Source organism: Miniopterus natalensis, chromosome 14, assembly GCF_054644295.1.
Source record: "Miniopterus natalensis isolate mMinNat1 chromosome 14, mMinNat1.hap1, whole genome shotgun sequence".
NCBI classification, from domain to species: Eukaryota; Metazoa; Chordata; class Mammalia; order Chiroptera; family Miniopteridae; genus Miniopterus; species Miniopterus natalensis.
The window spans coordinates 7227591-7254538 of NC_142094.1; the positions used below are offsets into that span (position 1 = coordinate 7227591).

General features: G+C 38.1%; 1 protein-coding gene across 2 annotated transcripts in view; it reads left to right on the forward strand.

Moving 5' to 3' along the window:
- SHLD2 (shieldin complex subunit 2) overlaps positions 1-26948 on the forward strand; it is an 86977-nt gene that overhangs the window by 46150 nt on the left and 13879 nt on the right. For both annotated transcript variants that reach the window (XM_016214746.2, XM_016214743.2), the window contains exons 4-8: positions 199-1725; positions 4212-4319; positions 14120-14314; positions 14445-14579; positions 21742-21948. In XM_016214746.2, the coding sequence (XP_016070232.1) occupies positions 204-1725; positions 4212-4319; positions 14120-14314; positions 14445-14579; positions 21742-21948 (2167 nt within the window). In that variant the 5' untranslated portion in view covers positions 199-203. The remainder of the gene's footprint in view (positions 1-198; positions 1726-4211; positions 4320-14119; positions 14315-14444; positions 14580-21741; positions 21949-26948) is intronic.

Consider the following 26948-nt stretch of genomic DNA (forward strand, 5'->3'; position numbering starts at 1 on the left):
AGAGGGAGAGAGAGAGAAACATCAATGATGAGAGTCATCGGCTGCTTCCTGCATGCCCCCCACTGGGGATCTAGCCCGAAATCCAGGCATGTGCCTGGACTGGGAATCGAACTGCCATCGCTTGGATCATAGGCCGATTCTCAACCACTGAGCCACACTGGGCCAAAATACTCATTTTAGATATTTCATTTTTTTCAGAAACAATGAGTAGAGGATCTGAAGTCCACATTTTTTGGGGTGCTCCAATGGGTCCATTGAAAATGACAGCATCACAGGAACCGACTTCTTTAATGTCTACGGCTAACCCATGGGAAAAAGTTCAGCTTTTATACAGTGAGCATTCTTTACATCTGAAGGATGAAAAATGCAAGAATAAAACTCTTGGAGATGATCAAACCCTAGAAGCTGCTGGTCCTCCAGATCTTCTTCATGGTCCTGTTTTAGAAAACTCTATGAATAGATCTGTTCATGTGGAAGATGACTTTATACATTGTATTTCTGAAACACAGACTTTAAAATTCCAAAAGAGTCACCCCTTCTGGATGAGTGAGGTACCTAAGTCTGATGTCCAAGTGTGTGAATGTAAGGGCGGAGTTCTGCATTTAACTGAAGAAGGAAAGTATCCAAAGCTTTTCAGTAAAAATAAGAAAATCACAGTTGAACAGCATAAACATCAATCAAACATATGTGGTCAAAACATCCAAAAAAAGGTCTTTCAGCTAGACCATGAGTGTGCAGCTGCATTGGATTTGGTCTGTAGTACTGAAAAGATTGATACAGGGCCAGGAGCTATTGATACGAGCTGTATACCAACAGAGCGTCATGAAATTCAAAACCGGTGTCTGGGAAAGAGTTCTAACACAGTAGGTAAGCCAAGGTCTGAAAGAGCGGTTAGGAAAGTCTCAGACCTTAAGGTATCTACTGATACTGAATTTCTCAGTATAATGACCTCCAGCCAACTTGCTTTTTTAGCTCAAAGGAAGTATACAGGGGAGAATTCTATAAATAAAGGGATGGTGAACATGGAGATTGAACCAGGAGCAAGTCATGGGGAAGTAAAAATAACTAAAGATAATTTGATTCAGCCTGATGGTGATTTTGTAGAAAGATATGAAAGTCGACAAAACCAAGCATATTCCCTTGAACTTTTTAGTCCTGTTTTTCCTGAAACAAAAAGTAGCCACATTCACATAAAGTCTGATAAAGGTCTTGAAGAAAATACAGGATCTCAAGAACTTTTCAGTTTTGAAGATAAACTGCCGTCAAATGAGATATGTATTGAGTCATATAGCTCAGGAATACTGTGTTCCCAAGTAAATTCCTCCCACAAAGGTTCTGTTAAACGAAATTGGACCTCTGATGATAAATTGGGCCGTCTTAAAGTCCTCCAAGTTTCTAAGAAAACTAAGCTGGTTTCTAATGCAGGAGGTCCTACTACAGCAAAGCACCAGAGGAGTGTGTCTGAATGCAAGGGTATTAAAGAGACATCATTAATAAAAAACTGTGATTCTAAAAGTCAGAAGTATAATTGTTTAGTCATGGTGCTCTCTCCATGTCATGTCAAAGAAATAAATATAAAATCTGGACCAAATTCTGGCTCCAAAGTGCCTTTAGCAACAATTGTGATAATTGACCAGTCAGAAATTAAGAAGAAGGTGTTTCTGTGGAGGACTGCCGCATTTTGGGCACTTACGGTGTTCCTTGGAGATATAATTTTACTCACAGGTAAGGTCATCGTGGTACAGTGGTAGTTTAGTTTATAAAGCTGTAAGGTTTTCTCCCTCCTACTGAAGGGCTCTTTCTTTCCCACTTGCCTCCCTGGGCTCCAGCATGACTGATGCCTTAGCATCCGCGCTGGCCTCCTCCCCACTGCCTGGTATTCTGTGCCTTGCCATTTCTGGGCCTGTGTCCCAGCCTTCTCAGCTCTCTCCCTCCTCCACTCATCTCTTGAAGAAGCCTTCCCTGGTCACTGCTCCTCATTATGTTGGCGTTTAGGTTATATTATCAGGCTCTTTCTTTGTTTTCTTATGGTTTTGTCTGTGTATGTCTTATTTTCAACCCTTTATATTAGCAGTTTTATGATGAAAAGACAGTGTTTCTATTGCTTTACTTAATCCCTAATAATACTGTGCACATTACATTCTTATTGCGGGAACAGATACAGAATTTCTGTTGCACTTTTAAATTATTGAAATTATATTAATCACATTTGGAAATATGGAAAGGGAAACTCCTGGTATCATACCAACCTCATATAACTACCAGCAGCATTTTGGAGTGTCACCAGTTATCTTTCCTATACTTCTTAAAATTTGTATACATGCATATATTATATATCAAAACCTGATATTTGTTGGGAATTTACTGTGTGTCAAACCCTGTTTTATACTTAACATGTATATCAACTCTACAACTATATGAGGAAGGTCCTGGTTTTTATTCCTATTTTTCAGTTTGAGGAAACTGAGACCCGGAGAAGTAAAGCAGCTTGCCCAATGTCGTGCACTTCTAGGAAGTGCCAAAGCTGGGAAGGTTTCATCTGGGCTCCAGGATCCATACCCTTCCTATATAGTTGTAACCATAAAGAACATATAGTTTTTTATTCTGCTTTTTTGCCTGACATAAGAAATTTAGTATTTTGTTACATTTCTCTATTGATTTAAAATTAATGCACAGTGTATTAGAGGAGAGACACCAGTTGTTTTAAGGATGAACCTCAGACCAGGAGGAAGTTGATTGAGCTTAATAACACATCTAAAGAAAGAATGTGATAGAGAGGAGGTACAGGGTCAGCCTTAAAAGTTTAGAAAAAGAAACCATCAAGACAGTCATTAGTGGTTTCTACCAAACTGTTTGCTGGGGGAATGAGAACCTTAGCTAATATACCTTGGTAGTTGTGTAAGATTGTCAGGTGCTGTCCCTAATAAAGGAGACAATCCTGGGATTGAAACTCACAGGCTTAGCATAATCTCGTCCCACTGGCAATATCATCTTATTTGCTGGCAAATCAATTCCTCTAACTCGTTTGGTTCTGACTCGGTGCCCACTGAGCAGCCCTTTTTGGTCATGATGGGCTTCCGTGTAAACTTCCTACCAGGCGTATGATGTAAACAGTAGTGGTGGCAGGGCTGTGGGCAGATTCAAGAGGCAGAGTCAAAAGCTGGGGCTTGGTGACAAAGGTGGGAAGGGAGGCGCGGAAGTTCAGGATGACCTCACATTTTAATTTACCTGGCTAGCAGCATAGTGCCAACAAATGAAATGAATAATATGAAGAGCAAAGCAGGTTTGAGCCATACTGAGATTGGGGAGCCAATAGAATATCCAGTCAGGAATGCCCATTAGGCAGTTGTGGATAAATGGGTAAAAGGGTTTGAAACTGAGGTCTGGAATTAAGTTTGGAAATAATTACTTGAAATTCATGCGTCTTTGTTTTTCTTATTATCTCCAAGGGCCGACGCTCTAACCACTGAACAAAACTGGTGAGGGCCAGAGTCTTTCACTCTTTTTTTTTTTTTTTTAAATATATCTTTATTGATTTCAGAGAGAGGAAAGGAGAGGGAGAGAGAGAGAGAGAAACATCAACGACAAGAGAGTCATTGATCAAGCTCGCAACCCGGGCATGTGCCCTGACCGGGAATCGAACCCCGATCGCCTGGATCCTAGGTCGATGCTCAACCGCTGAGCCACGCCCGGCCGGGCGAGTCTTTCACTCTTAACATCCAGGGAAGATGATTACCATGCTCTTTAGGGAGAAACAATAAAAGTCCTTCAAGAGTGCCTCATACTATATTTGCGTTTATAGCAGAAGGGGTAACTGCACATTGAATATTATTTACTCTTCTAGGCACTACTGCTTTGGAACCACTATTTTGCTTCTTGGTCCTGAATAATTTACTTTTGATCAGAAATGTTCATTGTAGCATGTATCTTATGTAAACAAAAGCCATAATGTCTGTGGAGCAGTAAGCTTCCATATTGACACTGTTTGAATATACAGAAGCAATTTTGTTATTTTACATACAGACAGACATACCTAGGTTCAGATTTTGGATTTGCTATTTTATCATTTTGTTCCTTAGGCAGGTCATTTAACATATTTGGGCTTTAATTTGTATGTGGGAGGCATGCATAATATTTTGTTATGGTTGGAAAGTTAACTACAGTATGAAGGAATATATGGCATGATCAGAACTTTTTTCCCCCCTTTCTAGATGTTACTATTCATGAAGGTCATTGGGTTGGTGAGACAATACTACAATCAACACGTACCAGTCAGCTATTAAATCTTGGGAGCTATTCATCTGTCCAGCCTGAAGAATGTAAGGCACATTTTACATATAATAATATCTTAGTATTTAAAGTATATATATATATATACTTTATATATAATATATATATATAATATATGTATATATTAGAAAAAAGTGGTTAAAATGGTGATTATATAAAATGTTTTCTAAATAAGTTTGCCGGAGAGTATTGCTTTAATTTGTTTAGTAAGAATGAAAATAGAATTTATAAAAGTGAAATTGTGCATTGTAAATCATATATATTTTAAGAAATATTGGGTTCATGTTTCATTTTCTTAGAGAATCAGTGTAGTGGTGGTTCTTAACCTTTTTGGGAGCCATGGACCTGTATGAGAAGCTATGGGCCATTTCTCCAGAAAAATAGACTTAAGTAGATAGACATAAAATTTTGCATATAGTACTAAGTGGTTTCATGGACCTCCAAGTTCTGTGGAATTTCTGAGCCTTTGATTAAGAATCTTTGAGGCAATGAGAAAAATAGGGTCATAGCCAGTTGTTGTTCAAGTCCTTGTTCCTCTGTCTGCCGTTACTAGGAAAACTACCTTCCTTCTCTGACATAATTTTTGCTTCTTTAAAATAAGCTGTTGAGTAAAGAAACCAGCAGGTATCTTTTTCTCCAAGAAATAAGAAAGAAAATAAAGTAAGGGAGGCAGTATAAACTGGTGGTTGTAGTCTCTGGAGTCAAATGGACCAGAATTTGAATCCTGATCCTACAACTTCCAGAGTCTATATCTTTAGGCAAGTTACTTGGCCTCATTATACCCTTTCTCCTCATCTGTGAAATGGAAATAAAAATACACACATAGCTTATATGGTTGTTGTGAAGATTAAATGAGAGAATGAATATGAGGTGTTGAACCTGCATATAATATATTAATATTAGTGGGAGAAGTACTAAGCAAAATATGTTTTATAAAATACTGCAATAGTGTCATAGAAAAATAGCTATCAGTATATAAAGATTATACAGGAGATTAATTAGAATAAGAAGAAGATAAAGCATGGAATTCCAACCTCTGAATAATAAGAATTCTCAAAGAAAGGCAGAGTAAGCAGAAGAGAATGGTAACAATTAGAACAGCAATAGTGGTGTTTGGAAAGGGCAGGATTTTCCTGTGTCCTAGGGAACCTAGTTAGCAGAAAATCAGCACTGGCATATTCTCATAAGATAACTAAAACCAAGTTCCTCATCGACCCAGTATGTTTTCACTGTTTGTGGGATAGACACCTGGTCTGCCTTTGTGGAGCTCCCATTCCTCTGTGGGAGACAGACATGTAAATAAAATATTTGCAGGTGATAATGAATGCTATGAAGGAAAATAACTAAGGGCAAGAACACCATGGTTGTGGTTGTGAAGGGCTGGTTGTGGAGTGGAATCAGAGTTAGAAGTTATAATAGTTCAGGTTGAAAGATAATGGGGAAGCTAGCAGAGATCATGAGAAATGAATGGATTTGAGATATAGCTGCAGAGTTAACAGGATTTTCTGATGGTGTGGTTTTGGGGATGGGGAAGAAGAGCAATCTACTGGTATTGAGTGTCTGGTTTCAGTAACTAGATAGGCTGTATTAGGAAAGAGTGAGAGAAAACAGGTTCATGGGGAAAATTAAGGGTTCTGTTTTGAGAATATGTTAAGTTTTGGATATCTCTGAGGTATCCAGATGGAGATGTCATATAGGGATTGGAAACAAAGTCCAAAATTCAGAGGAAAGGTCTGAAATTAACGCATAAATTTTAGGCCCTAGCCACTATGGCTCAGTGGGTAGAGCGTCAGCCTATGGACTGAAGGGTCCCAGGTTTGATCCGGCCAAGGGCATATATCTCAGTTGTAGGCTCGATTCTTGGCTCCAGTTGGAGTGCGTGCGGGAGGCAACCAGTCAATGAGGATTAAAAAAAAAGATATAAATTTTAGAATTATTAGCTGTGTTATTGGGATTGATGTATTTTTAAAATTTATTTTGAGAGTACATTTATTAAAGCTGGGGACAGTGAAACAAAGGAAGGACTTAGGGTATAAGAAGCGACAGAAGAGAGCCCTAGGAGGAACTCTACTTTGGCTCTCTGGAAAGATTATAGGAAAGAAGTGAGCCACGCTGGGCTGTGTGGACTCAATGAGAAGTTAAAGTCACAGTGACAGAAGTGAGCCACGGTGGGGCTGCTGTTAGCTCACTGAAAAGTCAGAGGAAAGGGGGCCTTGGAGACAAGTTCAGGGGGTTAGCCTGCTGCTGCCTGTTGCTCCCCTGTTTACAAGTCTCATAGGGACCTTTAGAGTGTAGGAGAGAAGAGTAAAGAGGTGCACTGAGAGGGAAGAAAGCCATGGGAGTGGTCCAGAGCCCGCATTATTGGATTTATATTATGAAATATATATTTATTTTGTCTTTTTCCCCATTTCTGGCACAGAGCTCCTAAAACCCTTGGGATTTTTTAAGTGATAAGAGTGATAAAGTTGTCTTGATATTCATAATGAACCCCTTTTGGAAAGCACTTAAGGATGGGGGCTGGTTGCCAGGGGAACCAACAATGTGATTAATGGGTTGGAAATTTCTGTACCCCTCCCCCCCAGGAGAGAAGGGCTGGAGATTGAATCAATCACCAGTGGCTAGTGATTTAATCAATCAAGCCTATGTATGAAACCTCCATTAAAATCCTAAAAAGGCAGGGTTTGGAGAGCTTCCAGATTGTTGAACATGTGGAGGTATGGGAGAGTGCAGTGCTCAGAGAGTACGTGAAAGCACTGTGCCCCTTCTCATATACCTTACCCTTGCATCTTTCCCATCTAACTTAATATACACCCTTTATAATAAACTGGTAAGTATAACTAAATGTTTCTCTGAGTTTTGTGAGCCCCTCTAGCAAATTAATTGAATCCGAGGAGGGGGTTGTGGGAACCTCTGATTGATAGTAGGCCAATCACAAGCACAGGTGACAACCTGGACTTATGATTGGCATCTGAGATGAGGGAATGAGGAGGGACCATCTTGTAGAACTGAGCCCTGAACTTGTGGGATCTGATGCTATCTCAAGGTAGACTGTGTCAGAATTGAGTTAATTGCTTGGTGGTATGGAATAAAAAAACATTGGAATAGGTGTCAGAATCACAGTAGCATAAAGATGATATTTATTTTATCATTTAAAAAACTTTTACTTTTGAAATTATAGACTTATAAGGGATAAAATTTCATGAGCCTTTCACCCAGCTTCCCCAATGGTGACATCTTATATAACTTTAGGACAATATCAATACTGGGAAAGTGACATTGACATTGCTGATACTATTAACTAGACTGTAGACCTTATTCAGTTTTCACATCCATATGTGTGTGTTTGTGTGTGTAGTTCTTTGAAGTTTGATCCCGTGTAAATGTGTGTGAACACCACCACAATAAAAATACAGAACTGTTCCCTTACCACAAAGGAACTCCTTCATGCTATCTTTTCAATAGTCATCGCTGTCCCTGGTCCAATCCCCATCTGTCCTCTGACAACCACTAATTTCACCTCCATCTCATCTTTGTCATTTTGAGAGTATTATATAAATGGAATCATGGAAATGATTCATGGAAATGAAATAATGATTTCACTTACAAGTGAAATCATGTTACCCAAATGTAATCTTTTGAGATTGGCTTTTTTCAGTAAACATAATGCCCTGAGATCCATCCAGGTTGTTGCATATATCAGTTGTTATTTCTCTTCAGTGCTGAGTAGTATTCCATTGTGTGGATCTACCAGAGTTTGTTGATACTAATATTCATGTGGAAAACTAATATGCAAGAATAGTTAGGAAAACATTGAAAAAGAAAAGCTATGGGGGACTGGGCTTACTAGGCATTAAAACATACTATAAAGCCTCTGTAATTAAAACAGCATGATACTGGTGCATGACTAGACAAATAGACCAATGGAATAGAATAGAAAGATCAGAATTCGACCCACATACATATAATTTAGTATATGATAAAGATGGTATCTGAAATCACTGAGGTAAAGGTTAATTTTTTAATGAATTGTGCTGAGGCAACTGGTAGCCATTTAGAAAAAGATGGAATTATACCCCAAGCTCATAACAAATAGAAGAATAAACTCCAAATGTATTCAGAATCTAAATATAAAAAATAATACAACTGCTAGGAGGAAACAGATGAATTCCTCTTTAATTGTAGTGAGGGAAAGGCTTTCTTACTAATACTTAGAATCCAGAGGCAGTAAAAAATAAGACTGATAAGTTTGACTGCAGAAAAATAAAATTATGAATGACTGAAACAACATAAACAAAGTCAAAAGACAACTGGTAAACTTTGAGAGGGTATTTGTAACATATACCTTAGATGAAAGACTAATATCCCTAATATATAGAGAACTCTTAAAAACTGAATGACAAAGGACTTGGTGGGAAAAAAGACAGGAGAAATTCAAATTTAAACTACACAAAAATATTTTTTTACCTAGCAGATTGGCAAAAGTTAAAAAAATAGGACAATATATTCTGTTGGTAAAGCTGTGGGGAAATGGTCTCTCTTATAATTGCTGGAGGGAGTGGAAACTGCTACAGACCTCCTGAAGGGATGTTTGGCAGTACCCAATAGGCCTACTTTTAGGAGTCTATCTTGAAGATACAGCTATAACAATATGAAAATACATATGCACAAATTCATTCATTGTAATTGCAAGACATTGGAAGAAATAGAAATCCCCTTACATAACAGACTGGTTGATTAAATTATGGTACAGTCACGTAGTGGAATGCTGAAACTATAAAAAAATGAAAGAGTTCTATGAACTGATATGAAGTGATTTCCAGGACATACTGTTACGTGAAAAACACAGAGCTCAAAAAAGTATGTGCAGTATGCCATTCTTCATGTAGAAAGGAAGAGAGGAATAATAAAATCACATGTATTTCTTCATTTGTGCAAAAATAAGAAAAGCAGGAAGAATAAACTGAAAGCAGTTGGTTACCAGCAGGGAGTGAGTGGGAAAGGGGAGAGGGAGGAAATGGAAATAGGGCAGCGTTGATGGAGAGTCAGCGGCACTTGTGTGCCTCCCAGCTCCGCAGCCATGTTTCCTATACCCCCAAGTAAACAAAGAATTGAAACCGTCAGGAATGTGGCGGAGGGGCCCCAAAGTGGAACACACACGCTAGCAAATGAACCGAACAGTGTTACAGTGAAGAAATAACTGCACAGAGGGCCGTGGTGGGGAGAACAAATGTAAGTGATTGTGGGAAACAGAATCTACTGGATTCTGCCAGGCTCGAGACAAAGGGCTGCACGAGCTGTGGTCGGATTAGTGCACATGTTTCTCAGGGGAGTGAGTGAGCAACAAGTCTAGTATACACTAGAATTGAACAACTGGGCCCTGGCCCAGTAGCTCAGTTGGTTAGAGTGTTGTCCTGATACACCAAGGTTGCGGGTTTGATCCCTGGTCAGGGCGCATACAAAAATCAACCAATGAATGCACAAATAAGTGGAGCAACAAACCTTTCTCTCTCTTTCTCTTCCTCTCTCTCAAATCAATAATAATAATAAAAGGACAAGTAAGTGAATACATGGTAGATAACCAGAATTGGGTTTCTCACTGTCATAGAAAGAAATTATAAATAAAGGGGCAAGGCTAGAAAGAACCTCCTGTTTTGGAGCCAGAGGTATTGGTTATGAACTCATGGTTTTCAGTATATAGATAGGTAGATAAATAGATTAACAAGGTACAGAAATATAGAGGTGTGTGTGTACGGCTGGGCTAAAATACATATGGAGGTTTCCTAGTCTGTCTGCAGAGCGGACATAGGAGCAGCGCCTGCAGCAACCGTGAGCATGCATGGTGCCCAGACCCGACCTGTAAACACTATTCTCTGATGAAAGGGACCAGCCCTGCTAGAATTGTGGCTACAGGACTGGACAGGGGAGAGAGAGGAACAGAGAGCTGGCATGAAGGAGCACTGCCTGGCCACAACTGGAACAGTTTAAGCAATAAATAAATAAGGGTAGGATCAGAGTAAAAGCCATAGATTAAGATATTTATGGGTCCATACCGATATAAATAAACCTTCAACTGACTGTCTGACTAAGTAAACAAATAAGAAGGTCGTATTCCTCACATTGGAGCTTCCGTGCATAAGTATGAGGGGGAAGAGAAAACTAGAGAATTATTGTCAGGCAAACACCACAGTAATAAATACTGTAGACAAGGATCCACTGGTAGGTCCTAAAATTAGTAGGTGGAAGTTTTGGGAGAAATAGCACAGCATAGTCTCAAAGTATCTCCCTGAGACAGTTATCAGCTTACAAGAGAAAAATAATTTTTTAGTGAAGAAACTTGGCAGACACCAACTTAAATGAGTGGTGAAGCCAGTTTTTAACTTGGGGATTTCCTTAAAAGATTTAAGTTTAATTTTTTATTTTGAATATTTGAAGTTGCCACATCTTGGAAGGCATATTTCCAAGGAGCTAAATGGCTTTTAAGTAAAATTAATGGTAGTTTTATAGATGTTAGTACAATAGAAGGGTAAGGAATGCTTTGAAATAATGAAAATACTATGGTATGCAAATATCGTGTAAGGGATTTAGGAGATAGATACTGTAGATCTGGTTTTAGGGCTGATCTGAACTCAAGTCCAGCTGATCTAGTTCAATAATTTCATAAAAATCTTAGGACCTAATTCTGGTGGAGACTGTCAAGTGGAACCCCTGGGAGCTTAAGGCTTTTGTAGATAGTGTGAAGTTATGTAGAGCCTTGTACTAATTGCAATTAGATAACCTAGAGAGGCTATTTCAAAGTCTTGGTTTTATGCTTACCTAGAAATTTATATTGCCTTTTTTCACAGTTTAGTAGTGAAATAAAGCATATCTAAGGTTTTTTTGTTTGATTTAGGGAAATGGTTATCAGTTGGTAGAGAATATTGCATTTGTTTTTATTCTGAAAGAATAAATTGGTAAGGTTAGCTTCTTTTTTTTTTTTTTTTTTGCAAGTAGTAACAAATCTTGAGAGCATTCTTCTGATCAGTATATTATACTTTTGGAAAAGACTTTCTCATTATAGTGAGGTGTGTTCATATTTTATAAACCTAGCCCTGATCATGTGAGAGGATATAAATTTATCTTAAATATTATTAAATTAAACATTATTAAATACATAATCAAAGGTTCACACAGTGATTCATGAACTACACTATTTTATTTAGAATCGAAATAATCAGATGTTTCTGCATAAAGTTTTATGAAGCAGGGATAAGGGATCTTTCTTTTCTCCCCAAAGCTCCATATTGTAACAAAGAATAAAGCCCAGAGAAATTATGTACAAACTCACAGAACTCATTATTGTCTCTGCTTCCAGATGTGCTGGAGGTACTGTGCAAGCGGAATGAGGGAGCTCTGTGAGCGGACCAGAGCCGTGGGAGATGCTCGGAGCGGGGTTTGCTGTAGCATGCTGGAGCTCCTACCCCGCGCTCCTCTCGCTCACCTTTCGTACGATGTTCTTTTCTCCCCTGCTCATTATCTTGATTAGTGATATCACCATTGTTTCATAAAATTCATTTAGGAATTGAGTGATCTTAATTAGAATAGATTTCATGTATCAAATTTTCAAAACTTTAAAACATTTGTTTTATCCATCCATTCAGCAGTGCTAGAAATCGTGATGTCATCTTTAATCTTTTACCCTCCACCTCTAAGTGTTTCTTGGATTCTGCCTCTGAACTATTTCACAGACCTATCGCCCTTTCCCTTCAGGCGGCCTTGCCCGGTTTCCAGTGTCTTCATATCCCGATTGGACGGTCACTACCCTCCTAAAGGCTCCTCCTACTCTCTCTGTGAAAATTGATTCCTTTATATAGGGTCCATAAAGTTGGAAGGGAAGACATTATATCTTCATTTTCACTAATTGCTAACTGAAAATCACTATTTTCTTCATTATGATAAGGAAACAATCCACAGTAATGTTAGCAGTGCTTGTGACTTGGTCGCCGATGGAGAGCACATAGGTTTTCGTATCATGTTTCAGTTGTTGAAGGTAACTTGAGCATAATCTATGCCCATGATACTTGGGCATACTTTGAAATTATAGTAGTGTTATATGTTCTGCTGCATCTTCTTATTTAATGTATTAACAAGGCACATAAATTATCTCACAGTTTTAAAATAATTTGATTACTATATGTCCATGTATTGGCTTTGTAATCCTATCTTATTTCATGCATTTAAAATATTCTGTAATAAAAATATTCTAAAATTAGATAATGGTAATAGTTGCACATCTTTGTGAAAGACTAAAAAACACTGAACTGTACATTTTAAAAGGGTGCATTTTATGTGTGTGAATTATAGTTCAATAAAGCTGTTACAAAAATACTATTCTGATAATGGGTCCATAGGCTTTATAAGACTCTGTATCTGTGGCACCTAAAGGATTGCAAACCCCGTCTCTTTGCCTGGAAATATATCCCCCACCCCCAATTACTACCTAGAAAACTAGATATTTTTCCAAAACCCAGGTCAAGCATTCCCTTAATAAAACCTCTTCCACCTTCTCTGGGCAGCTCTTTTTGTGTTTTCTTAGGGACGATTACGTATATCTCTTATACTTTAACCCACTGTTTGTTATTAACTAGGTTGATAGTCCCTTAAGTGTTGGGATCCTGATATGATATGTCTGTGTGTCCCTAGCCCCTGGTATAAAGCCTGTCACATATAGATGGTCTACTGACGAGGGAGTGAACAACGAGGCGTTCATGTAGCATAGGAAATACTTTAGGACTCAAACACTGCTGAGGGAGGGAAACAAGAACCGTTTGTTTTTTCCTACTGAAATTGGCTAATAGTCTCTGCTTTCTAAAAGGTACTTAAGTGTTTTTTGCTAAGATCTTACTTTGGTCAACAATCAGTCATATTCAAACATATCTCCCTTTCCTTCAGGGAAATTAAAATTTAATCAACAAAAGAAGAAAATTAAAAACAATACATTTTAATTAGCAAAAGTCATCAATCTGTACATTTAAAATGTGTGAATTTTATTGTATGTAAAGTATATCTCAATGGCCCTGGCTGGGAAGCTTAGTTGGTTAGCGCATCATCCCAATGTGGGTCCAATCCCTGGTCAGGGCGTGGAAAAAAAAGATTGTAAGTATATCTCAATAAAAAACTAGAAAAAAAATTGAGACAGGAAAGAGAAAAACATCTAAATGGCATAATAACTGATGAATTAAATAACTGATATAACAGTCAAGAGAAATATTACAGTGTAGCACATACTCAAATGCCACGTGAGAGTTAGAGATAAAAGGAGAGATCCCCGGGAGCCTGAAGCGGTCGTTACTACTGTGTGCAGTATTTGGGTAGGTGGAGAGGACAGCATTGCAGCCAGTGAAAGTGGTGAGGACAGAGGCTGAGAAGTGGGAAAGAAAAAGGCATGTTCAGGGAAAGTCAGGTGACTTTTGTAGCATTTCAGATGTGACGTGCTAAGCCTGAAGAATGGCAGTGGATGGAATAGTTGGGGAAGACATGATCGTCAGGGATTAGAGAACCAATTGGATAGAACTTAATGGAGGAGTCAAAAGTAACTGAAGTGTTGGTCTCGCTTAATCAGTAAAAAGATGATTAATAACAAAATAGAAAAATGAGGGAACAGGGCAAGTTTTTTGGAGATAGTAAATAGTTCTGTTTCTGTTGATTGAAAATATCAAGCTTATTTTTACATCTGAGCTGAGTCAAGAATAAACTACATGCTTTGTAGAAACGAAATCATGTTTTATGTTTAATCACACTTACAAAATATAATGTTGCCATCTTTTGTATTGTGTGTTGTTTTTTCTTTTAGATTCCAGCATAGTTAGTGCTGTTGTACTTCAAGACTTACTGGCCTATGTATCTTCAAAACATTCCTATCTTGGAGATCTTCCCCTGAGGCAGCCTCAGAAAATGAGCAGTGTGGAATTTGTGGACCTGGAGCAGCTCCAGCCTGACGTGTTAGTCCATGCAGTACTGAGAGTTGTTAACATCACTGTACTGACAGGTAATCATTTGGGGCACCTCCTTAATTTTAGATCCTAAAGTAAGATACAAGACCCTCTCGATGTACAATTTGGTTATCGTTATATATTTATCATTAGACATTATAACAAATAGTCCTTTCTCTTTTCCAGAGGCAGTATATAGTTATAGAGGACAGACACAAAGGAAAGTTTTGTTAACGGTGGAACAGGCCCAAGGTCAACATTTCGTGCTTGTACTGTGGGGTCGTGGAGCAGCCTGGTACCCTCAGCTTCAAAGGAAAAAGGGTAAATACAACAAAAACCTTTTAACCTATTTATAGTTAGGTAAGTGGTTAATGTTTATGAGCGTAGGACGAAGAGAATCTTAAGAGATTAGATTACATTTGAAATATAAGAGATCATGATTAAATATTCTTCTATTATAATTTCATACCTCCTGTAAGCAAATCAGTAATCTAAAAAGTCTTCTATAATTAATGGTGGTAAAATAAAAACTTCCATTTATTCCCAGGTATACTACTTTACCATTTTAGTGAAGATCCTATCTCCTTCAGATAATGTTCTTTAAAATTCTAATTCTGGAGAAGCTTCTACAGTTTGTATTCAGCCAAAGTACTCTGCTAAGGAAACTCTATGGTTATAAGGCAGATATTAAGAGGCTTGCATTAACTCTTTCAAGTCACAATGTTACTGTTTAATAAATGACTGTCTTCCAGGTTTTTATTCCATTTATTTTAAATGTATGGACTATTAGCTGTCCATAGAATGTTTATGTTTAAAATATGATCCATGATTACATTTTATTTTACAGCATAAATTAATAATTTATCATGTATTGAATTATGTGGAATTGATGTTTCAATAGAATAGTATATTTTCCTTTTGATATTATGACATCCTTTAGTTGTAACAGTCAAAGATATAATTAGTGGCTCATGAGTTATTTTATCCTGCTAAATTAATTCAGAGATTAAGTGTGTGATCCATTCTTTTTTACCCAAATGTCTCTTCCCAAACTTTTACCTACAAAATAGTTACCTGAAGATCTGATTTTTCACACTGTCTCTCTTAATCATTAATAGCCTATGACTGACATTTGAGATAAGTCTGACTTTTGACTTTTATGTTAGGATCAAACAGTGACAAATATTTGTTTGGTTGAGAAATCGGACAAACATGTCTATGATAGACTCACTGTCAGTACTGACCACTGCTTCTTCACCCGAGCATGAGTCCAGTGCATGCTGATCAGAATGTAGGTCAGAGGTGTGCTTCCAGCTCTAACGAAGCTCTAGCAAAGCAGATTGCTCCATGCTTGATAGGAATATGCTTTAAAAATGAATAGCTATTTGGTTAATAGAAGAGAAATTACAGTTTTCTCTAGATAATTCTATGGTATTTAGGTTAATATTGAAAATGTGTGAATCCAGGTGCTGAGATATGGTGGTTCTTTTTCCTTCATTTGGCATTCTTTATTTATAACCATGATTTTTAAGTTTTGATATCCACTTCAAAACCTCAAGATACTTTTAAAAATGGGATGGTACCAATTTTGAATGGTCATTTAAGTAAGTGATTTCTACTTTCAGAATTTGTTAATATTCTATTTAATTATTGTTTCTTGAAGCTTTCTCTATTAACCTTTCTTTATATTGGGCACTTGTTTAACTTGTTCCCAAGGATAAAAAACTACTCACATTTAGGTGATATAATCAGAAATGATTATATTGAATCACTGTTGATTCAGTCATTATTGAATATTGGTGATAGGAGAGTTGATGTTTTGGGGAGGAATAAGAAATTCCAAGTTCACGTTTGGTATGCCTCATATGTAGCAAGCATTGGTCCCAGTGAGGGTGGACTGGGGACCTAAATTACACTTCTTAAGAATACTTGAATAGATATAAAGTAAGCTATTCAGAACTAAATGTCATTTCAATATAATATCCTCCTGAAATTATTTAATAGAAGTCTAATATTTAAAAAATAACATTATAATAAAGTACTCTCATGACATTACTAATTAAGCACAGAGTAAATGCAAATAATCCTAATATTTGTGGTTATACTTAATGCAAAATCATAGTTATGTCTTCATTGAGGTTTGAAACCCTTTCACACCCTTTTAAAAATTTAAATTATTTTTTATTTTCAATTATAGTTTACATACAATATTATATTAGTTTCAGGTGTACACCCCAGTGATTAGATATTATATAACTTACTAAGTGATCATCTCAATAAATCTAGTACCCACCTGACACCATACATAGTTATTTTAGAATATTATTGACTATATTCCCTATGCTGTACTTTTCATCCCTATAGCTGTTATGTAACAACAAATTTATACTTCTTTTTATTTCGTTTTGTCTTTTAAAAATTTTTTATTTTTTTCACCACCATTTATGGCCCCTATACCCTCTTCCACCACCACACCCTCTTCCCTCTGACCCCTGCCTCCCGTAATCACCACACTGTTGTCCGTGTCCATGAGTTCTGTCTCTTTTTTTTTCTTTTCTGCTCAGTCCCTCCACCCCAACAAATTTGTACTTCTCAATCCCCTCACCTTTTTCACCCATCCTCCCTCCCCTACTCCCGTCTGGCAACCGTAAACTGTTCTCTGTATCGATGAATCTGTTTCTCTTCTGCTTGTTTTGTTTATTTTGTTTTTTCGATTTATTCGTTGATATGTATTTATTGCCATTTTATTATTCATATATTTTTTAAACAATACAATTTATTTACTTTATTGATTTTTAGAGAGAGAGAGGAGAAGAGGAGGAGAGAGACAGAGACAGAGAGAACTACCAATTTTGTTGTTCCACATATATGCATTTATTGGTTGCTTCTTGTATGTGCCATGACAGGAGATTGAACCTGCGACCTTGGCATATGCGGAGGATGCTAACTGAGCTACCTGGCCAGGACTTATTCATATTTTTTATCTTTCCCCCCCACTTCTTTTTCTTAAAGAAGATCCTTTAACATAACTCTGGTTTGGTGGTGATGAACTCCTTTAGCTTTTCTTGTCTGGGAAGTTCTTTATATATCCTTTGAGTCTAAATAATAGCTTTGCTGGGTATAGTAATTTTGGTTGTTGGTCCTTGCTTTTCATCACTTTGTATATTTCATGCCAATCCCTCTGGCCTGCAAAGTTTCTGTTGAGAAATCATCTGACAGTCTTATGGGAGTTCTCTTGTAGGTAACTAACTGCTTTTCTCTTGCTGCTTTTAAGATTCTCTATTTGTCTTTAACCTTTGGCATTTTAATTATGATGTGTCTTGGTGTGGGCCTCTTTGGGTTCATCTTGTTTGGGACTCCCTGTGCTTCCTGGACTTGTATGTCTCTTTCCTTCACCAGGTTAGGGAAGTTTTCTGTCATTATTTTTTCAAATAGGTTTTCAATTTCTTGCTCTCTCTCCTCCTGGCACCCTTGATGCAAATGTTGGTATGCTTGAAGTTGTCTCAGAGGCTCCCTACACTATCCTTAATTTTTGGATTATTTTTTCTTTTTGCTGTTCTGATTGGGTGTTTTTTTTGCTTCCTTATATGCCAAATCGCTGATTTGATTCTCAGTTTCGTCTACTGTTGATTCCCTGTAAATTATTGTTCATTTCAGTTATTGTATCCTTCATTTCTGACTGGTGTTTTTTTATGTTTTCCATGTCCTTTTTTATGCTTTTGAAGTTCTATCTAAGTTCATCTACTCTTCCCCTAAGTTCGTTGAGCATGCTTATAACCATTGTTTTGAGCTCTGCATCTAGTAGATTGCTTCTCTCCATTTTGTTTAGTTCTTTCTGTGGAGTTTTGTTCTTTTCTTTCATTTGGAACATGTTTCTTTGTCTCCTCATTTTGGCAGCCTCCCTGTGTTTGCTTCTATGTAGCAGGTGGAGCTGCTATGTCTCCCAGGCTTGGTAGAGTGATCTAATGTGGTAGGTGTCCTGTAGGGTCCAGTGGCACAGTCTCCCTGTTCACCAGAGCTGGGCACTCCAGGTGTGCCCCCACCCTCATTTGGGTGTGAATACCCTCCTGTTGTAGTTGAGCCTTGATTGCTGTTGATTGGCATTGCAATGGAAGGGATTTACCCCCATGCTAATTGGCTGTAAGGATTGGCTGTGACCACCATGGAGGATCACCTGTACCGGGGCCCACCCTACAGAACAGGACTTAGTTCAGTGGGCTTTGGTGCCCTAATCTGCCCCTTGAGTGTGTCAACTTGTGGAGGTGGGTGGGTGGTGGTGCTTCAACATAGTCTGAGGCTGTCCACCAGGTGTGCTGGCCCTGGGGCCTCTCAGTAGGGGCAGGCCAAAGTCAGCTCTGCCTGTGTTCTACTTGGGGCTGCCCAGCATGAGCTACAACGTGATCTGCAGATGGCTGCCACTTGTGCTGGGCTTGGAGGTGCCCAGGAGAAGGCAAGCTGTGAACTAAGTCCAGCTGCTGCTAGTGCCGGGCCTGGGGCCACTTAGTGAGAGATACAGAGCACATCGAGGCCAGATTGGGCTTGTTTGAGAGATTTGGGAAAGTCTGAAGCCTGAGCCAAGACTTTTATGGAAAAGGCACTGGAAACAGCTTGGGTGAGCCCACAAGTTGGGTGGGGTGGGGCCTTAGGGAATCACCAGGGTGGAGCAAACAGTATGAGCCAGGTTGATAGAGACTCAGATATAGTGGCCACCTGCCAGCTCTGTGAGGGGAGGGCTCATCAACAACAGTGGCCTCTGCCAGCACTTCTGGGAGAAAGCTGCCCCCCAGCTCTTGTCCTGATACCAGACAACTCAGTTCCTCCCATACGTCTCTGGTGCCTTTTGAGCTGCTGCCCTAGTGCTGGAGCTCAGAGGAAGTGAGTCTGAGTAAGTATGTGTGTGGACCCTCTAAGATGAACTGCCTGGGACTCCAGCAGCCTCTGTCTCACTGAGCCTCAATCCCTGCTGATTTTCACAGCCAGAAGTTATGGGGGTTTTCCTTCCTGGCTGGGCTGGGGTGCCTGGTGTGGGGCTGGGACCCCTTGCTTTTCAGCCCTGACCTCCACTGCTGAGATATCCCCCCTGATTTTTATCATCCACTTGTGAGTAGGGGGCCATCTCTTTTCACATCTCCACCTCTCCTACCAGGGTCTCCACTTCTCCTACCAGGGATGATGTGACTTCTTTATAACCTTAGTTGTACCACCTCCATTCAGCTAGATTTCAGGTGGTTGTGAATGATAGTGGTTCTGTAGTTTAGTTGTAATTTTGATGTGATTGTGGGAGGAGGTGAGTCCCCTTTTTACCTACACTGCCACCTTGACCAGAATTCTGATTCTGGCTCTTTTTCCCCATTCACACCCCTAATTAATGATTCAAGTATAGAAATGTATCACAAATTTCCTCATTACCATGTCCCCTCAGATTTACTAGACTAACCTGCGTGTGACTCCTTTCTGTTACTTGAACATGCCAATCCTTTTTCTGCTTCAGTATCTTGAATTTATGTTTCCTCTGCCTAGAGTGCTTTTTCCTGCAGCTTGCCCCCATGCGTGGCTCCTTCCTCTCCCAGCTCCAATTTCATCTCTGGAGGGAGGCCTCCCACAGGTGTATACATGACTACTCTCCATCAGATCACTCTTTGTATTCCATTTGTGCCATTTAACACAATTGGGATTATCTAGCCTATTGGTTGGCTTGGTAATTAACTAATTTTCTCAGTAGATTGTAAATTCTATGAATAGCTTATTCACCATTGTATCATCATTACACAGCACTATGCCTGCCCTAGTAAATGTTTGTTTTCTTTGTGGATGAATGAATGAAGAATAAAATACAGATCAGGCAACCTTTCAAACCTGTCTTTAAGGAGCAAGAGACTCAAGTTTGAGGAGGACATAACTTTGCTTGTTTCAAGTAATAGAAAAAAATTATAAAGTTAAATGTGCGTGCACATGGAAGTTTTGCAATCCATGGTGCATGTTAAGAATTGTATTTAAACTTGGGCACTGAGAGCTTGTAGTTAGAGCTAGAACTCTAGCCATAGCCAGTTTGGCTCAGTGATTAGAGCATTGGCCCGTGGACTGAAGGGTACTGGGTTCGATTCTGGTCAGTGGCCATGCATAAAGATGTAGCTAAAAATCTGTTTATCATGGTACTATTTATAATAGTGAAAAGTAAAAAACAATCAACATGCCCCAAAATGGAGGATTGCTCTAATGCTTTTTAAGACTTTGGTCTACCTGTGTAATGGCATGTTATGAAGATTTTAAAATAATGTGGAATAATACTTAATGGCATGTAAAAATATATTTGACATATTAAGTAAAAATGAAACAAATTGAAACAAATGTTAAATTTATTGTGAGGTGTTGAGATTATGGCTACTATTTTTTTTACTTACTTTTAGCTTATCTGTGTACTTTGTAGTAAGACAAGAAAGCTATTTTAAAAATAGTGATTGGTTTTTTTTAATCCTCACCTGAGGATATTTTTTCCATTGCTTTTCAGAGAGAGTGGAAGGGAGAGAGAAAACATTGATATGAGAGAGACACATTGATTGGTTGCCTCTTGCACCCCCCCCCCCAACTGGGGCGGGGATTGAGCCTGCATCTGAGACACGTCCCCTTGACCAGAATCGAACCCGCAACCCTTCAGTCTGCAGGCCAGTGCTCTAACCACTGAGTCAGACCAGCTTGGGCAATAGTGATTGGCTTTAAGCAGCAACTCAGAATATATATGCTTCAGTTCTTTCTTTTTTTTTTGCTTTAGTTCTTTCTAATTATGCAATATTTATACAGATATACTGACTTGTTTTAAAATTCTCTGACAAAAAAACACTGTCAAATGAAAAACACTAAGAAAGTAGGTGGGGGCATGTGAATTAGTTGTTTACCTGAAGTAAATGGTAAACTGAAAAGACAGCTGTTATTATTGAAAACTTATTGCTAAGAGACCTCTTTTTGTTTTATTATAGTTTTATAGTTGAATTTATTAATATAAAATAAGCTTATTTGGCAAGAAGGTCTATGCTACTGCGGTTTTAAGAATTAGAATTTTTATGGAGGAAATTAAAAATAGGTACAACTATATTTTGTTCTGGGGAAAAAACGAAAACTTTATATAAGAAAACTAAGGTGCTGAAAATCAGTGAGAGATGTTGATTATGGCAGACATGTATCCATTTCTATGTCCTTATTATTTAAAAAAATCTTTGCCTATAGATATCAAAATGGAAATTTGCAGCTCTGAAAAGCAGTTGGTTAGGAGCCTAAGCTATCTTTAGAAAAAATTTTTATTAAAATTATCTCTACCATCCTTACCCTCTTGCCTTAATACATTCATGTTGTGTCTCTTTATACCCAAATTCCTTAGTGTGATAAATGTTGTATTTAACTGATGAGATCAGGTCAATCTGTATAGTCTGATTCTGAGTCTAGATTATTTCCTTTTGGATAACTTTTTGTTTTTATTTGTTTGTTTAAGGTTATATTTGGGAATTTAAATATCTTTTTGTTCAGCGCAATTACATCCAAGAAAACCTAGAGTTGCATACAACGCCATGGTCATCCTGCGAATGCCTGTTTGATGATGATATAAGGGCTGTTACATTTAAAACAAAATTTCAAAGCAGCATGCCCTCTTTTGTGAAGATGTCAGATTTAGCAACACACCTGGCGGATAAGTGTTCAGGTAAGGTCTTTACATACATAAGATATTGCTAGTTTTAATACAAGCAAAGAAGCTACCATTTGTGGTAAAATATGTAAGTATAAGTGAAATATAGATCTTTGTACATATCTGAACCAGATATTGGCATTATCTTAGCTCTTTGCCTACAATCTTTTGAGGTTAATTTGTAATTATTAGGGATCACAAGGTGGGAACATGAATCTAGTTTCTTACTCTACATTGGCTGAATGCCGGATTAAAATTTTACAAGTTGTGTTAATTCACATAGGTATGTATATATGTTTTATAAGATATAATTATGGACATTAGTATTATTACATCATAAAACTAAGCTAAGGGGAATACAAGTAGAAAACAAAAATAATACCTCTCAAAAAAACAACTTTTAATGGAATACAGAAATTTATTCTCAGAAAACTCTATACACTCTGTTCTGCATTGAAATACTTATTAACACTAATAGTTAATTTAAAATTAATATTTTTGGAAGATAAACACACGTGATAGAAAATTTACAAGTTTTTGTGCTGTTTAACTTTATACAACTCTCAAAATAGAAAGTAGGTTGCTTATGGCCACAGAAGACTCTAGATTTATACTAACTGGTGAAATCTTGGGTAATGTTGTAGTGTACATAAGTTCCTAAAACAGTTTCATATTCGTGTGCCCCTCCTGTTCCGTCCCACCCCCCAAATCCCCACAAGCTTATGGAGCTGTTGACTGCAGAAAGGAATGCCATAGGCAGTTGAGGAGCTGCATTTAATTTGGTGTCATGGAGAAGTCAACTCTCTTATCTACTGCTTACATAAAACAGTTACCTGCTGGGATTGAAGACTTAGAATTAAATTTTAAAATAAAAAATCAACAAAATAGGTGGTCACAACTCTGATAATTAATGGTACCAAGGATATAGATATCCTCACCAGTTTGGGGGATGAGGCTGGCAATTGGGAGTATTCTTTTAAACCTTGGAATTACGCTCCCTACTGGGAAACCATGCAAAAATTCTGCACTGTTAAAAATCAGTCCCTGGTAGGCTGTGTTCAGAGAGGCTCTTTTAGCCATTTTCATTCTCTTCAGGTTCAACTATGAGGGCTGAATTCATAGTTTCTATCATTGTTTATGTGTTTTTAAGACAGAAATGGGGAGAGCACATGGAAGTACAAGCACGTTTTTCCTAACCTATTTCATAGTTAAATCAAAGGAGGAAGAAAGGGGGATCAACATGGGAGAATTTCCTAAGACAGTTTGCTTGTTTTACAAAGCTTAACAAAAGCCAGAGAGGGATGAAGTTGTGCCCGCCTCCTTGTAAAGACACGAAGATGCTTACTCCACATCACATCCCGCCATCAGCAGAGTGCCAGTGCCCAGCAGGCTGTAATCCCCTTGAAAGCAGAATCCACATTCATAATGAACTTTAAATTTTTTAAAGAGGTGTATAAATTTATAAAATGTTAGGAGTTTGTTAACATTCTCCTCCCCCAAAATTTTATTGCTTGATTTTAGAGAGAGGGGGGAGAGACAGAGAGAGAGACTTGTTGTTCCCCTTATTTATGCATTCATAGGTTATTCTTGTATGTGCCTTGACCGGGATCAAAGCTACAATCTTGGAGCATTGGGAAGAGACCCTAACCAACTGAGCTACCTAGCCAGGGCTCTTCTAAAATTATTAAATTCTTTCATTAAATAGTTTCTTAGTGATTCCACATGTGTGTGGAAAGGTACGCTGTGGAGCCTACCTGCTCTGCTTTATTAGATGTGTAGACCACTACACACTCTTGTAATTCATGTAAAGGATATGTGACATTATTGGAATAGATGGTCAAACAGTCTTTAGGCACTAAAAGACTAAAGCAAAGTGAAGGACTTAGGAACTGGAAAGTCGCCATTAATAGCACTCTCAAAGAATTAACCAGAAAAGAGACTAGAACAGCGAAATGGTGTTGACATAGAGTACATTACCTTTTAAAAGGATGAAGGAGAAAAAAGCTTTTTAAAAGCTTTAAAAAGGCTTTAAACTACCTGGCCTGTGTGGCTCAGTGGTTGAGCGTCAACCTATGAACCAGGAGGTTGTGGTTTGATTCCCAGTCTGGGCACGTGCCTGGATTTTGGACTCGATCCCCAGTAGGAGGCAGCCGATCAATGACTCTCATCATTGATGTTTCTATCTCTCTCTCCCTCTCCATTCCTCTCTGAAATCAATAAAGACATATTAGAAAAAAAAAAGAATTACATGTTTTTTAAAAAAAGGCTTTAAACTGAATATGGAGAAGAAGGGAGAAGAATGCTCTGATAAACTCCAAGACCTCACTAGTATACAGTAAGGCAAAGATAAATTAGATAAAAGAATGTCTGGCAGATAATAGAAACTTGGATATTTTTGTGTTTTGTTTTTTAGTATTTTTTTAACAGGTGAACGTATGAGCCAGTGAGTAGTGAATGAGCTGCTTGAGGTTCCTGATGAGTCACATAGTAAATGAGGACTCTCAGTGCTCACATGGCTATATAACTAAAACCCAGAGTATGGCTGATGATGGGCAGGGAATTGAAAAAGGAGATAAGCGAGCAGTATATTATTTTTGGACAAAATAGAGAATAGAAGAATAACTTACTTTCTATTTGGCTTTTGACAATGATCAGTTAAAAAGACAGAAGAGCCCAGCCGGGCACGGCTCAGCGGTTGAGCTGTGACCTAGGGCCAGTTTGATTCCCCCTCGGGGCACATGCCCGGGTTGCTGGCTTGATCCCCAGTTGGGGGCCTGCAGGAGGCAGCTGATCAATGACTCTGCCATCGTTGATGTTTCTTTCTCTCTCCCCCCTTCCTCTCTATCTGAAATCAATAAAGATATATTTAAAAGAAAAAAAAAATAAGAGAGGGTAGGCAGAGAGGATATATTAGCTAGTTTTGAGTGTTTGAAAGGATTTTTTCTAAGAGAGATCAAACTTATTTTGCATGATTCCAGAGGGCAGGGAGAAAGAAAATATCCAATTCTTCAGCCAAATTAGCCAAATAAATCTTCATTCTAAGTTGCAAGCAGATCATTCCTTATATTCTAGGGTCAAGACTGAAGCCATACAGGAACAAGACAGGGTTGCCCTCTTTCACCATTTTTATTCAGTAGAGTACTGGAAGTACTAGCCACAGTGATCAGACAAGAAGAAAAAATAAAAGGCACCCAAATTGGAAAGGAGGAAGTAAAACTCATTCGCAGATGACATGATATTGTACATAGGAAATCATAAAGACTCCACTAAAAAACTACTAGATTTAATAAATGATTTTGGCAATGTAGCAGGATACAAAATTAACACCCAGATATTGATGGCATTTTTGTACACTAATGTACTCTCAGAAAGAGAAACTAAAAAAAGTCCCATTTACCATGGCAACAAAAAAATTAAGATACTTAGGAATAAATTTAACCAAGGATGTAAAACACCTGTACTTGGAAAACTACAGGACATTGAAAAAAGAGATAGAGGAAGATATATAACCAAGTGGAAGAACATACCGTGTTCATGAATTGGTAGAACTCATCATTAAAATGTCCATACTACCCCAAAAATCTAGAGATTCAATGCAATCCCTATTAAAATACCAATGGCATATTTCACAGATCTAGAACAAACACACCAAAAATTTATATGGGAACCAAAAAAGACCCCAAATAGCCACAGCAATCTTGAGAAAGAACAAAGTTGGCGGGATCACAATACCAGATATCGAGCTATATACTACAAAGCCACTGTAATCAAAACAACCTGGTGCTGGCACAAGAACAGGCATATAGATCAATGGAACAGAACAGAGAACCCAGAAATGGTCCCAAGCCATTATACTCAATTAATATTGACAAAGGAGGCAAGAGCATACAATGGAGTACAGACAGTCTCTTCAATAAAGAGTGTTGGGATAATTAGACAGGTACATGCAAAAAAAATAAGAAAAAGAAATTAGATGACCAAACTTATACCATACACAAGAATAAATTCGAAATGGGTATATGACTTAAATATAAGTCCTGAAACCACAAAAATCCTAGAAGAAAATGTAGGCAGCAAATTATCAGACATTTCATGTAGCAAAATTTTCACTGATACATTGCCTAGGGCAAGAGAAACAAAGGAAAAACGTGAACAAATGGGACTACATCTGCACAGCAAAAGAAATCAGCATCAAAATGAAAAGGGAACCTACTGCACAGGAGAACATATTTGCCAGTGATACATCTGATAAGGAGTTAATTTCCAAAATATGTAAAGTACTCATGCATCTCCACAAAAGGAAGACAAACAATCCAATTAAAAAATGGACAGAGGACCTAAATAGACACTTCTCCAAAGGGGACATACAGATGGCCAAGAGACGTATGAAAAAAATGCTCAACATCATTAATCAGAAAGATGCAAATTGAAATGACAATGAGGTACCACCTCGCACCTGCCAGGATGGCTGCAATCAATAAATCAACAAACAGCAAGTCCTGGCGAGGATGTGGAGAAAAGGGAGCCCTAGTGTACTGCTGGTAGGAATGTAGACTAGTGCAGCCACTATGGAAAAAAGCATGGAATGTCCTCAGAAAATTAAAAATGGATCTGCCATTTCACTCAGTGATCCTATTTCTTGGAATATATCCTAAGAATCCTGAAACACCAATCAGAAAGAATTTATGCACCGCTATGTTCATAGCAGCGTTATTTACAATAGTCAAGATGTGGAAACAGCCCAAGTGCCCATCAGTAGCTGAGTGGATAAAAAAGCTGTGGGACATTTACACCATGGAATACTATGCGTCTGTGAAAAAGAAGGGTCCCTTACTGTTTGAAAGAACATGGGAGGGACCTGGAGAGTATTATGCTAAGTGAAATAAGCCAGTCAGAGAAAGACAAATATCTTGCTTATAAGTGGAATCTATTGAACAAACTAAACTCACAAATAAAATAGAACCAGACACATGGAAGCATGGAACAGACAGGATTCTCAGAGGGAAGGGGGAGGG